Raw genomic sequence first — 15,312 nt, 5'->3', positions numbered from 1 at the left:
TATGGAGTTTGGCAACAGCACTAGATTAAGACTCAGAGACCTAGATCATAGAGTCTCCTAACTCCAACTTTGTTAGTTCACTTAACATTGAGGCCTTAAGAAGCCTCGAGGATTTCATTTGTAAAATAAGAGAGTGGGACTAGATGATCTCCAAGAGCCCTTCCAAAGTGCCAACATACAACGAACTTGGAATCATGTTTTTCAGAGTTTTACTTGGCCAAAACACACAATGGAATAAAATGATTTCTTATTGCACGGGTAGAAGCATACCACAGGTCAAGTCAACAGTCATAACTTATGTACAAATATCATAATCTAAGTCTCTAATATGGATGTTATTCACATCCTAACAATATTGGTGTTATCATGGGGTTTTGTGACATAAAAACACATCTTATGACTATATCGACTTAAACTCCTAGATGCCTCTTGCAGCACATTCACTGATGGAGTGCTCTGGGGCTTGAGGGTTTGTTTTGTTTTCTGCTAGTTATTAAATTGCAGTGAATGGCATCTGTATGACATATGTGTGGTTCCAGCTTGATCTCTTTTAACCAACAAAAATGAAACTAATGTAAATTGAGTTTTTCTTTGTGCCAGACACTGTGCTCAGTGCTTAGCTCACCTCATTCCATTTAGTCCCATCAACCGGCAAAGTAGGAAGGATAAAGGAATGAAAGCTAAGAGATGGAGGTATTTTTTTAACTTTGCTCATCAAGAATTTGAAATCAGGATGTCAAGTTGCAGCCGTCAAGCATTTAGCCAGTGTACTCTGCTGCCAACTTATCATCGATTTCATTCTTAGCACAGGGGGTCTCAGCTGGAGGCTGTTCATTTGGAACAGTGTGGTTTTTACAGCCTTCTTTAACACAAACAACCCCCACAAGATGACGACACAGCATAATTATAAGGCATAAAAACCAGGGCAATTGGTAGCTGCACATCTATGCGGGACTGTCAATGGCTAAGGGGAAATTCTTGAGCCAGAAAAATGTTGAATTTGAACAGAGAATTCACAAGGGAGGTTTCTCCCCACCAGTCTCCAAAGGCACACTATGGATATGTTCCCAAGGGTAGAAGAAAGAACAAGGCATAAAGCCCTTCAGGAAAAAAGCTTCAGATGAATGAGTTAACATTTTGTATTAAAGGGCTTAGGATGGTACCTGGCACAGAATAAGTGCTTTTTAAGTATTTATTAAATGAATGAATAATTGCTGAAATACATGACATGAAAAACTTCAGTTCTTAGAATCTGACCTATTTCCTACCATCAACAAAGTGAAATGTCTTACAAAAACTGTGGAAAGGAACACATAAATTTAAAACATCAAGTGAAAAATTAGAATACAAATTATATCCAAAGTATAACTACGCTTACATAAAAAATACATATATATGTTCAAGACCCGGAAAGGAACGCTGTGAGATGAGAAATTTGATTCATTGGAATAAAAGGTCTGTAGCTGTTTTTTTTTTCTTTATTTAAATGTTAATGTTCAAATGTACTTTGAACGATTCTCTATTGTAGCACTTACATTATCCTAACGCCATTTGTTGATGTACTGGTTTCCTTGCCCGATACCTGAGCTCCATGTGGGCAGAGGCATTAACTGAGCCATCTTTATAGTGCTTGGCACAGAACCAGACCCTTAGATAGGGTTCATCCATCACGTCGGCTAATACTTGGGTTCTGGAGTCAGACAAAGCTGGCTTCAAGTTCAGAGCTGCTACTTAAAAGTACTGTGACCTAAGACAAATTACTTAACTTCTGGAGCCTCAGCTAACACAGGCAGGGAAAATAATGGTACCTATTTCAAAGGATTGTTTCAGTGATTAATGAGATAATTAATCAAAATCCAACTTAAAACAGTTTAATACCTAACACATAGTGAGTACCCAATAAATGTGAGATACACTACTACTATTTTATTACTATTTTTGATTGTAAGTTGAGTTGAGTGGTATTGTTAGAAAAACAGACATCATTTAAATGACATTAATGGAATTATAACTCACTTCATGGTTATAGAAGTGCCCATTAATAGAGGCCCTATGCTTCTGTCTCTCTTTTCTGTCCATCATTGGAGACTTCATCCTTTTTCTCACCAGGGTTGCTTCACTCATGGTTCGATAGAGCAATGGGGATTCTGGCTCTTCTTCTGCATAAGGCTTCAGAGTGCTACTGTGATAAGATAAATAATCTGGGAAGAATAAAGATTATAAGGGCCATATCATTTAGCCACCTACCTCCTTGGGTGGATTTGTATATGTATTTAATAGGAAAATATATAGCTAAGCAGTGAACTATAATGTTTTCAAACAGTAGGAAATAGTGTTCCATTTTACTTTGGGATTTTAAAAAATTTCCTAATTAATTAGAGTATCATCCAATAGTCTTGAGATATTTTATCTTCCTCTAGCACTGGTGCTTGGATACAAATAGATTTTATGGTATCTTCCATACCAAGAAATTAGGATTCCCCTGAGTTTATTTTTTTTTATTTATTTTTAATTTTTATTTATTTATGATAGTGACACAGAGAGAGGGAGAGGCAGACATAGGCAGAGGGAGAAGCAGGCTCCATGCACCAGGAGCCTGACGTAGGACTCGATCCCAGGTCTCCAGGATCACACCCTGGGCCAAAGGCAGGCGCCAAACCACTGCGCCACCCAGGGATCCCTCCCCTGAGTTTAGAGAAATGTTTTCAACAGGCTGACTGGAAGGACCTTTATATAAAAGATGCCAAGAGCCATCAAAGATAGGGGAATCTTGGAAGGAACATTATGTTAGTTATTGAATATGGGTTTTTATGGAGACAGAAGAAAAGACTGTGTTGAGAAAGGCTAGGAAAAAATAAACATTGAAAGTTGTTGGTAGATTAATAAGATAATGTTGACCAGAAAAGTCTGAAATCAGCTTTGTAATAGGACGACCCCAGAAACATGAACTCTGCCTCCAGCCTCAGTCACTAGCTCCTCCCTTCTTGGTTCTCCATATCTATGTAAGATACACAATATCATGGCTGACACTTAGCAGAGTCTCAGGAAATGGTAGCTACTAATATTACTACTATCACATCATCACTATGGCTACCGATGTCACATGTCATAGGAGCTGCCATTTACCATTGGTTTGTGTGAGTTCGATATGAACTTATTTGATGTTTAAGTTGAGTTCTCTTTTTAAAAGAAATGGTTGAAATGATTCTATCAAATATACTGATTTCAGTATATCTGCCTCTTTTTTTGGGAAATGATGTTATGTAAAGACTTATTAACTAACTAAAACATTCAACTTCTAAAAAGATATAGAATTCAGTCTGAAGGGATTGGTCTAACATAAAAAACTACTGAGTATAATAAATGATCCTAATCCCTGGGGAAAATACTGAAGAATTTTACATATACAGATTTATTCAATTCATTAGCTTTCCCTAATCTAATAAATCTAAGTGAGTTGGTGTAATTTTAAAAATAGCTGTGGGGCACCTGAGTGGTGCAGTTGGTTGAGCATCCGATTCTTGGTTTCCACTCAGGTCATGATCTAGATAGAGTCATGAGGTGGAGCCCTGTGTGGGGCACTGTGATCAGTGGGATGTCTCCTTGACAATCTCTCCTTTCTCTCCCTCTACCCCTCCCCATCATGCTCTCTCTCTCAAATGAATAAATAAATCTTGAAAAATAAATAAAAATCATATTTTTATATAGTAAAGTTCTTAAATATCATATGAGCATTGTAGTGACTTAATATGTCCTAAGAGTTTTTTTAATATAAAAGTTTTATTAAATAGTGGTGCGCAAAATGCTAAATTTCAGAGAAACTTTTAGGCTTCATGCTTTACATTAAAAAAGAGGTCTCTCCATTGATAAGAGTTTGATACTTACCTCCTTGGGAAACTATTGCTTCAGGCTCTGGAATCTGGGTCCTATCCAGATCACTAATATGGTAAAGATCGTCAAACTCCCCCCAGCGTGTCATTCCCCTGAAAAGTAATAAATCTTGTAAATTACATCAGTTCTATTCATAATGGTTTTCAGATTCATAGCATTAATATAACATGGAGAGCCTCCACAGGTAGGCATAGTCCAGATTATAATAATTTCATTTATTAAAATTATATTTACACCATGATGGTCATCATGTGCTTTATATACTTTTGTCCTCACTTTAAGCAAAATTGACAATTCAGTTATACCCTGAAACACAAGATTGTATAGCTTCTATAAAATGTGTATGCAAATGGAATTAGGAGAAACCAAAATAATCCATTGTTTACACAGATATCTCCCAATGCTCTTAGGAGAGTTAAGATATAAAAGTGTTCATTCTTCCAACATGCTTTGAGTTCCTATTGTATTCAAAGCATTTTTAGGTAGAATGGCTCTCAGTAAGATGTGGTGCTTAACTTTAAGGCTCTTTACCACTGTGAATGCAATTTACAAAGGAGGAAAGTATATGAGAAACTTTTTTCCTAAAACATTATGATTTATATATAGGATACTAACAATTTTCAATTCATCTTAGTGATTAGAATACATAAAACTGGGCAACTACTTATTTTTACCACCTGGGCTGAGAGTCACTTTTACTTTATTTATCTAGTGACTTATCTTCTCTGTGCCTTCTCCCGTGTCCTTATCTATAAAATGGGGATGTTAATTATATGAGGTTGGATAGGGTTGCTGAGAAGATTAAATGAGTTATTTTGTGTAAAATTCTTCAAACAGTGCCTGATATGCATAGTAAACTTGCAATATGTGTTAAAAGTTATCAAAATCATCCTCATTTTCATTGTCATCCTCATCATGATCACCTGTATCCGTTTCGTGATAGGCAAGGAACCACTAGGGAGCTAAGATATTCCTGAGTCTCTCTAGTTTAATGGATACTTTTATTACTCGGACTGGTTTTATTCTTACTAAAAATCTCTAGCATAATGACAAAAACCCCGTAAGTGGTGGCATATACTCTATCCAAATGTAGCATTTGTAGCACTAATTCTATCCAAATTCCACTGGTGGCAACAATAACAAAAAAATGCTTATTAAGACTAGTGGAGATGAACATGACAAACATGATTTTTCCCCCTTGATCTTTAAATTCTTTTGATGCCTTTTTACAACCTTTATATCATTTGAGCTTAATAATGTAAATAAGGATCTAAATAACGTCTTAGTGTAAATAAGATAATTCTAATGTTTTTGTTAGTTAATTTTTTCATAAGCCTTACTCTCCAGAATATAGATAGTTGAGTGTCAGAAAAGTCCAAGAACTATAAGTAATAATGAACTCAAAGGAGACCTATTCAGATCCTGACTCAGAATCAAGTTATTCTTAAGGTAGACAAAATTACCCATCTTCCCTAATCTACAAGAGATTAATTATCACAAGAGGCAGATGTTATTATCATAGAAAGAGAGTTAGCAATGGGGAAGGCTCAATACCAATGAAAAGCAGAAACTCAAATGGGAAGGCAGCCTAATGCTATTTCATATGGGGGAAGATGAGAGTGCCCAGGAGTGCCCAATCAGTATTGTATAAATCCTCAGTTATCTTGGCAGACTTGACACTTGTCCTCACTTCCTTATGGTTTAGTGGTATCACGGGGAACAAACATGGCTCAGTATATGAATCTTTGGCCCTTCTTCCTCTCTACCCGTCATAGTAGAAAGCACCAATTTTGAGCTCTGGATTGTGTAATTCGAAGAATCACCCATGTACAACTGTGCACAGGACTACACTTGAGTACAGTTACCCAGAGTTGTTCAAAGAAACTGGATGGAACTTAATGCAATATCAAATAGCTTAACTTGCCCAAGCATGGGACTGTTAGCATTGCTCTGACCATGCTTCAGGATGTATACCGGTAAATTTAAACCGTGGGGAGCTTTTCTGATGAGTTGCAAAATAAAAAGGAAGTAGTAATTTGATAGACAAATGGAATGTGGTCATTTTTCTACCTGTGTTGTTAGAAAAAAACCACACTATGAATGTTATTCAAATGTACACTTGTCCAGCTTCTGTTGTTTATGTCATTCTGTCACGACTTGTATAAAATGTGCAAACACAGATTTTAGAAAGATTAAAGACTGAAATCAAAACTTGTGCAAGCAAATGTAACCTCAGTAAGGCTTGGGTTTTTTTTGAAAAAATTTTTTTGAAAGATTTTCGAAACAAAGGACTTGGACCATATATGCAAGATCAAAGTACTGCCCAAAGAATTGTTTCCATAAAGGACCACAAGTGGTCACAGTTCAAACAGACTGATTTATATTTAAGCTTCTACCACTCCCTTTAAGCTGACTCAGGGTGACTCATTTCGAAGATCATTAAAGCAAATTAGCATGACAAACTGATGATTCTCTCAGTGGGTGAACAGAAAGACAAGATTGCAGCCCTTCCTGCAGCTCAGTACACAACTTCCATGTCTTTTGCTCCACATCTACCCACTGAAGATACCACATCTGTGACCCTGTGGGAGCAGAGGTACAAGTTCTGCACCAAGGAACCCTTATGAGAAAGGGGACTTGAGAAGTGAGAGTGAGGGAATAGTCTCTTTCTTCATTTGATTTCCTTCAAAGCTCAGAATTCAAGTGAATGCCATCTTAAGGGTGGTAACCAGAATGACAATGTCTAGAATTGAACTGAAACAAAGAATAGGACCCTCAGGTGGCCAAGCACCCCACTAGGGAACCAGAGGCCAAGGAACAGCCATTCCAAATCATGCTGTCCCTTCCTGCTGAGTGTTCAGCTGGCTTCCAGGAAGGATTCTTGCCTAGTTAACCACAACTGAATCTAACTTTGCTCTTGAGTGTGAGAGGGTAGGATCTCTTTCTGATAATTCTTAACCTTCAGTAAGATCTGATACACCACAAGTGTGCCCTTTGCTTCGAATGCTCTAGTAAGTCTCACTACTGTGGTAAAGGGCAGGCAAAGTTCTCTAGGGAATTCTTTCTCAACTTTAAACTAAAGGAGATAGTTCCTGTTCGGTTCACAGCAATGGTCTTTCTGATAAATAATGAAAAATGCAGTTGGTGTCTATGGAAGGCATGTCATGAGAATATTAAATTTAACCTGCCACAGTGTATGGAGAGGCATCAATATTACTTTGTCCACCTGGTCTCTTGAAAGTTATGCCCAAATTGAGGATTTTTAGGAGCAAGTGTTTTGAATTTTAATTTGAAAACTCAAAAATACCTTGAGGTAGCTATTTTTAAAAAGGTTTCATGTGATAATACAAGTACCTTACTGCATCTCCTTGACATCTTCCCTTAATGTTCCATACTTATTAAGTTTTCATGACTCAAATAATTAAAATGTATCAAAAGCAGCTGGCTGCTCAGAGAACTTTGCAATGAGTTTTTAGGCAATATGAATAATGATAGCTAATTCTGCCAAATTCATCTCTTGTACAGTGATCTAAGAGCAGAGCCCAGGGGTAATTTCTCCTTTTACAGGATGCTCCTAGTCATTTAGAATCATCAGCCCATCAGTCATCTGGTACCTGAAGATGAGGCATTCGGGGCTTCATCAGAGCCTAAGTCTGTGGTCTCCCTTCTGTTCTTCCATAGACACAGGACCCTTTCCCTGCTGGCAACCCTTAGCCTGGATGGGAAACTAGTCAGAATGGTAGATGGAGACAGTTTTCACAACAGAGCAGAGGTTAATGTAACTACCAGGCTTGTGGGGACTTAATTCAAAACTATATTTTGAGTCTCTTCTTCATGCCAGCACCACCATAACAGATGAATAAAGTGTGTTCCATACCCTGAGAAAGCCCTCGGGCCAGAGGAGGAGCTAGGGGCATAAAAAACCAATTGATGGTGCATTTTAAAAGTGATTCTAGAAAAATCGTCAATGCCCCTGGTACAGACAGAAGGGTCAGAAAAGACTTTCTGGAGAATGTGTTACCTGACCAGAATCTTAAAAGATTGAGAGAAGGGAGTGAGGCAAATGGATGTTGAAAAGCAGGTAGACTTTCCAGGAGTCAGAAAAGTAAGAGACTGCATGGTACCTGTAGGGAATTACAAAATGTTCAGAACTGCTGGAGCATCATGTTTGAGAGAATTGGCAAGGTGCAAATAAATCACAGTGGGGCATCAGTGTTCTTTCCATAGGAAAAATGGGGCTTCCTTCAAGGTGATACTTGGGTTTTCCTTGCCTATGGCCAAAGATCAGATTGAGGAAAAGGTCCTGGCTCTCTCTTCATCCTCTCTTCCTAGAACTCCAGCCCATCTAGTTATATATGGATGGCAGGATGAGTGAGGACAAACCTTGGTGCCTCTATATACATAATAGGGAGACAAGCTGGAAAGTTGAGGATTAAAAAGGAGGGAAAGTAGAGAAGAAGAGAAAAAGAAAAAAAATTATATGTATGATTCTCTCTGGGAATATTTGTTTTTCTAAAAATTGCAAAGGATAAAGAAAAAAATCAGCCCAGCCTTTGTATTTGGGGTTCTGATGCATAAACCCAGGCAGAGAACGGTCTTGTGCAGTTATGAGCTTCAAGTGCATTTTGTTGTGCCCTGTTGCACAGGATCAGGACAATTAGGTGGAGCATCATTAAATCTGCTTTCCAGAAGTCTCCCCTCAGGAAGAGCCCTCTGTTCCAAGGAAAGGACAAATTCAAATTTTATCTCCCCTTTCGGTGTCCAGGTCAGGGCTAATGGAATCTTGCCTTTACGTTTTGTCTTTTCTAACAAAGGAACGCAGTCTTCAGGAGAGAAGCAACACAGCAGACAGGCAGCCCTGAGGTCCAGTCCAGTTCTGCTCCATGGTGTTTGGAGATTTTGCACAAATTGCCTAACCTCTAGGAGCCCCCGATTCTGAACACCTACTTCACAGAGTTGCTGGGGATCAGATGAGATTGTGTTATAAGTATTAGCGCTCCCATCTCTAAGAATCCACACAAGAAAGGTATGTAAAGATGAGGATGCTCTACTAAGGAGTTAAAACACGAAAGGCAGCTTACCTTTTGGAAAAGACATCTGGTGATCTCAACATAGTAAAAGAAGGGATTTGCTTCTCATCTTGGATTTTCAGCTGTATAGGCCGTTTTACTCCCCAGGAAATGTCCAACATTCCTTCAACAATTAGTTCGCCCTCTTCTGTCTGGGGAAGAAACCAATAATCTCAAACATGGTTTTTGTGTCATTTATAGAAGGTAAATCTTATAACTGAAAATGTAGAAATTAAGTCTGTAAGGCATCTTAATAAATAAATTCCCCAGTGGGATTGTTTGGCTTTTCAATTTATCCTCAAAATAATTCATTTTTGGAAACACCTAATCAACAAAGTAAGTCATATGGTAATGACATGCCCACCAGAGGGCATAGCATGTTCAAATGCTTTCTGAACTCCATGATTCTTCACTGAACTCGAAGTTTAATTCTGTTATCTTCAGATTAAAGCAGAAGTAAGCACTCTAACTAAACTAGAAATCAGAGGAACAGCTCTTCAGAGATTAGTGGCTGTTTCCTCATTTCTGAGCAAGAAATTTTAGCTCACGGAATTATTATGCAGAATGAGGGAAAAATATATGAAAACGCAGTATAAATTGTATAACAGAAATTATTTATTTGAAAAAAATCAAAAGCATTTGACTACCTTTTAAGTTGAAAATATAGCATAGGAAGGAAATTCCATGCAAGCATGGATTATAGACGTTTATTTATTCTGTGGATGTAAATATTAGTACCAAAGCATATTTCCATAAAATTTATTTTCTAATCAATTTTTCCCTTCTCTATGTAAAAGCCTTTCTGTTATTAGGGTAATGTATTGTCATTATGGAAATTTCAAAAAATATAGAAACTAAGGAGAGTCATATTCCAACCATCCAATAAGTACTACGACATCCAATCAATTATTAGAGAATGTAAATGACTCGATTTTTATCTGAGAGTGTAATGAAAACTCCAGACTCTGGAATCAGACGGGCCTGTGTTTGAACCCTGGATCCGCCACTTCCCAGCTATGTGACTTTGGATCAGATGCTGGACACCTTTAAACCTGCTGCTTCTGAAGAATGGACATCATAATAACCCCTAATTCATAGGGCCTGACAGTTAATAAGTGCGCAATAATATTATTGCTTATTATTTCTTTGGCTGACAGAAACAAAATTGTGTTCTTTCTCCCACTTTTGAGGTCATGTTTCAGATTACTGAGAAGTCAGGTCACCAATCAGTTGTTTTCAACAACCAAACATAATTTGGTCTCTGGAATGGCAGTACATGACGCAGGTCCTACATTTTAGTTATTGCTGTATAGCGTCCCTTCTTTGCTTAATTACACTTCAATTAATCTCTTACAGCAAAAAATCAAAGAATAACTGCTCTTCTGAGATTACCTAATTCTTGCTTTCAAGAAAAAAATACTCCAATTGCTATCAGACAATGTAAGGTTTTCTCATGTAAGGAATATCAGAATACTCTTTAATTGCACAAAGTGTCTCTTTAGAGGTCAACTAAATAAATTATCACAGAAGTCTTGTTTATACTTATTTAATCTTGTTGTCTAAATCCTTAGGCCTCTTTTCTTTTAGATGTACACCAGTATCCTTGGCGATCTCAAGGATCCTTAAATGCTATCTCTAAACTAATAGCTTCCAACTTTATATTTCTAGCCCAAACCTTCCCACTGAACTCCAGCCATCCAATTGCCCACCTTCCATCAAACTTAGTATGTTCCTAATTACCTCTTGGTCTTTCTCCCATGAATATTTTCCTCTCCAACTCTTTCCCATCTTGGTAAATAACACCCTTATCCTTCCAGTTGTTCAGGCCAGGAATTTTAGAGCCACCTTTAATCTTTCTTTTGTACTCAACACCCAACTCATTAGCAAATCCTGTTAGCTCCACCTTAAAAATATGTCCCTAATGTGACCACACTCACTGTATCCACTACCATGATTTTGGTCCATGCCATTGCCAATGTTTGCTGGGATTATTGTAAGAATTTTCTTTCTCATTCTTCTCTTGTCCTTTCATATACTCCGCATAGCTAGGGAGATCCTTTTAAAATGAATCCTTTTAGGTAATGTCACTGTTCTACTCAAAACTTCCCTGTGGATTTCCATCTCATTGCACATACATGCTAAGGTCTTCACAATGATCTACAAGACCCACAAACTCTGGTGCTTTCCTTTCACAGTTATGTCTCCAGCTGCAATGTCTACTAATTCCCCTTTCTCATAAGATTCCTGCTCTCCTGGCTTCCCTGCTCTACTTCAATTACACTAGTCAGGCTCCGTCCCCTTATTCAGGCTGTCTCTGCCTGGAATGTGCATCCCACAGATTTCTGCAAGGTTTGCTTCTTCACATCTCTCAGAGTCTCTGATCGAATGCTCCTCTTCCCTCACCCCACTTAGACCCCTGAGCCCTCTTCCCTGCTGTACTATTGCCCACCACCTTTATTACCATTTGATATATTGTATATTTTGTTTCTTATCTGTCTGCTATAATGTAAGCAGTATAAAGGCATTCTGTCCAATTTCTTCATTGCTATATCTGCAGCTTCTAGAATGGTGTCTTGCACACAGGAGACAATCAGTATTTGCTTAATTAGGGGCACCTGGGTAGCTCAATTGGTTAGGCAGACTCTGCCTTCAGCTCAGGTCATGATCCCAGGGTCCAGGGATCGAGCCCCACATCGGGCTCTCTGCTCAACAGGGGGTCTGCTTCTCCCTCTCCCTCTGCCTGCTGCCCTGCCTACTTGTGCACCCTCTCTCTGTTAAGTAAATAAATAAATTTTTTTAAAAAAATAGTAGCTTAATTAATCAGAGATTAAGAAAGCTGCATTTTATCCTCCATACTGCCCCTTTTAACAGTGTTTGTTATTGTAACCAAGGATATTTTGAAAATTCTGTATTCTAACTTTATTGACCAGTGAGTAAAGATGGAAAGATTAAACAATTTGATAGTCTCACTGTGCACTTTATTCATGTATTTTAAAAAATTAAATGACTTTTGTATTATAAATTGAACACTGTTCCTAGAATTGGAAAGAATATGGCTCAAATTATATGTTCATAACATCAAAATTCAAATATTTTCCTAAAGGAAAAAACTTAACATTATGAACTTTATAGAAACTTGAAGCAAAATATAAACAATCTTTTTTAAAGTTTTGATCTTTTCTTAAATTATCTTTACAGTTATATACATTAGAGATCTTAGATATAGGACAATATTGAAATAATTTAAAATTAGGCCCATTTCTTCGTAAAGAGATTAGTTACTTCCTTCTCCTATCTATCACATTTGGGAAGGTAACTGAAATATTCAGTTGAACTAAATCATTTAACCTCACTAGTAAAGACCAGAGTAGTTTGTAAGTTTCCTTCTAAAGCAATTTTAAGCCAAATTGCACTGGCCTAAAGTCAATGCTATACCAGCAGATTTGAAGATTTAAATCAGAGGTAGAAATGTCTAATGTTCCCTGGGACCAGGAAGATATTGAAAAGATGTGAAGTTAGCTCCATTAGAATACAAGACTGAGTGGAGAGGCATGTGGGAAACAGGATTACTAGGAGACGAAGAGGAAGAAATGAAAAATCGAAGCCCGGTTTGTACAACAGCCTGCACTCCCAACAATTTGCACTCCCCAAAATGCTCTGTAGCGTCAGGACTTTTCTGAATTGTTTCTTTCACATTTTAAAATTTGTTGTTATAACATAGTACACATCCATTGGAATTTAACCGATTCATCTTAACAACCAAATCAAACTATGTTACAGACTATGTCATATTTCTTTGAGCTATTTCTCATTGGGATAGACTTAAGATATCTTCAAGTTCTCTCCATTACAAATAATGTCACCATGGGATGACACGACCTTCTCTATATGTTCTAGTACATTTGGCAAAAAGTATTATGATAGATTTCTGGTGGACTTGCTGTTCAAAAGATATTTATACACTTTTAAAAATAGAAAGTAAATAGGTCATTAAAATTATTTTTAAATACTTTCCTGTATTTAAAAATACTGCTTAAAAAGTCACATGTTCCAGGACTAGGATTTTGTGATTTGGTCTAAAAATGAAAATCATGATCAAGTCAAAGATTTGCCAGTTTTTCCAGACCACTTGTGCTGCTAGATTATGGACTCCAACTCATCCTGAATCCTCCATACCTTTATGGAATTTCTTCCTGTGAATCAAACTGTATTGCATTTCTTTGATGGGCTTACCTGTCCATATAAAATATGCAGATTTTTCTGGTTCCCATAAAAAATATTATAGTTCTTCAATAAAGAATTAAGTTGTTCCCTAAAAAAAATTACATTTGGTTATAATCAGGCTCTCTAACAGTAAAAGGCAGAAATAGTGCATTTAGTTTGTACAGGTATGATATAGAAATGGTCCAATGCAATCTTTACTGTGCTGTCATTTTCACTTAATGCAGGCCATTGAAAACAGAAGTCTTTTGGGGACAGCAACAAATATTGGTCATAAATAAATAATGAAAGAAGGTAAAATGACTGAGGGCAAAGTTGTGGGAGACTGTTCTGTGACAGGAGACGGCCACCAAACAGGGATTTGGTATCACATTTCTTTTTGGTTTTCCAACATTAATCAGCCTCAATTAAGCATCTAGTACGTGCCTGACACTGTGTTTCCTACCTGGGGTATAGTAACAGTTCAGAAATGGCCACTGCTTCTGAGTTACTTTTCCTTTGTGACAGGTAGGCTCCGGCAGTAGGAATACTGGTTACTGCCCCTCCTCTATCCTTTCCCCTGTGCGTCCATAGCCTAAGATCCTTGCCTTCCCCAGCTAACCTACTGGTCCATCTTTCACCTGGATTACTGCAACAGTCTCCTAAAAGCCTCCCTGTATCTCTAGCCTGTTGTAATAGCAGGTGTTATTTTAATGCAAACCTGATCATTTCTCTCCTCAGCTCCAAATTCTCCAATATCTTTTCATTATTTGGACTAAAAGCCAACATGCTTCCAATGACTTAAAAGGCCAGATGTGAGCTGATCTTCTGTTTCCCTTTGATCTCATTTCCTTCCATTCTTTCCTTCACTCACTACACTTTAACCACTGGCCTCCTTGATATTCCTTTAATATGTCAGGCACATTCTCACCTCAGGGCCTTTGCACTGATCCCTATGTCCAGAAAGACCTCCATCTGCATCCCCCACGCTGTCACACTGTTCACACATTTTCTTTAACTCCTTACCCAGAATTCACCTTCTCAAGAAGTCCTTCCTGACCACTCAATCTAAAGCGCTGCCTTCTCCCAACATTCATATTCTGCTTTCTTACCTCAGCCCATGCTTCACCTCTAACTTTGTGCATACTTATTTGTCTTGTATTTGGTCTCTCTCACCAGACCATAGCTCCACGAGAATAAACATGCTTGTATGTTTTGTTTGCACTATATTCTATCTGCCTGGAGAAGTGTGTACCCTGCCAAAGAATCTTTTGAAGGTGATTTTTTTGTGTACCTGATGAAACAATGGGTCGCTGGTCATAAAACAGCCTGTAATGTGTAGATCTGAGTTGTTGGCCCTGAAGGCACAAGGACATGAAGAGTGACTGTCAAGATGATCATCCATATCTGGTTCAAACTGGTTCAAACTGTGGCTTCTAATAGCGAATGGCCATGCACTCATGCATTCACACAGTTGAACCTGAGGACAGGTGAGAGCGTCGACAACAGACACTGCCTACCGTGAACTTGGGGGGGGGGAGGGGATCAAATGTGAAGAGTGTGAGGAGCTTACCAGGCAGAGATAACTTTCACAAGGACATGGAGCTATTTCTATAGTTTTTGTGGAGAAAGCTGAGTGTCAGGATCTAAGAGTTGAACATGTAAATGGAGAGTGGTGCGCAATGAGCTAAAGAAGCAGGCAGGAACCTTGTGAACCATTTTAACAAGCTTAAAAAGTTCACCCCACAGGCAGGAGGCAGCTACTGAACAAAGTAGCTTTTTTTCTAGGCAAAAGAAAGACATGATGATAAGGGCCACTAGGGGACTGACAAGACACAGATTTTAGGACAAGATGGAAGCAGAGAGAGGAGTGTGGGACTCCTGCAACAGTACTGAGATAGAGGCGCAGGAGCAAGGCTGTGCACCATGGAAAGACGCTCAAGGGTCCTACATGTACAGAAAGGAATGAAGTCTCAATGGGACTTAAAATACGTATAGGGATTACATGATTCAGATACATCTGAAGGTAATCACAAAGCGTCATCTAGGCAGTCAGGAAAGGGGACAGTGATTTAATATACAACGTGCCCTGTCAATGCTAATTGTAACAGATTTCTTGGATCCACTTAAATGCTATATATGCACCTTCCTC

At 38.1% G+C, this 15,312-nt stretch overlaps 1 protein-coding gene across 4 annotated transcripts in view; it reads right to left on the bottom strand.

The window, feature by feature from the left end:
* The window catches only part of RASSF6 (Ras association domain family member 6), a 43,531-nt gene that overhangs the window by 7,633 nt on the left and 20,586 nt on the right, over window positions 1-15,312 (bottom strand). For 3 of the 4 annotated variants that reach the window (XM_025985116.2, XM_072748790.1, XM_072748791.1), the window contains exons 3-6: window positions 13,194-13,272; window positions 8,973-9,112; window positions 3,886-3,983; window positions 2,017-2,201 (exon numbers count right to left, since the gene is read on the bottom strand). In XM_025985116.2, the coding sequence (XP_025840901.2) occupies window positions 2,017-2,201; window positions 3,886-3,983; window positions 8,973-9,112; window positions 13,194-13,272 (502 nt within the window). The remainder of the gene's footprint in view (window positions 1-2,016; window positions 2,202-3,885; window positions 3,984-8,972; window positions 9,113-13,193; window positions 13,273-15,312) is intronic. The other variant, XM_072748792.1, reaches the window with a different exon arrangement.

Source organism: Vulpes vulpes, chromosome 2, assembly GCF_048418805.1.
Source record: "Vulpes vulpes isolate BD-2025 chromosome 2, VulVul3, whole genome shotgun sequence".
NCBI classification, from domain to species: Eukaryota; Metazoa; Chordata; class Mammalia; order Carnivora; family Canidae; genus Vulpes; species Vulpes vulpes.
Note: the sequence above shows the minus strand (reverse complement) of the source record. Positions and strands in the feature narration are given on the sequence as shown.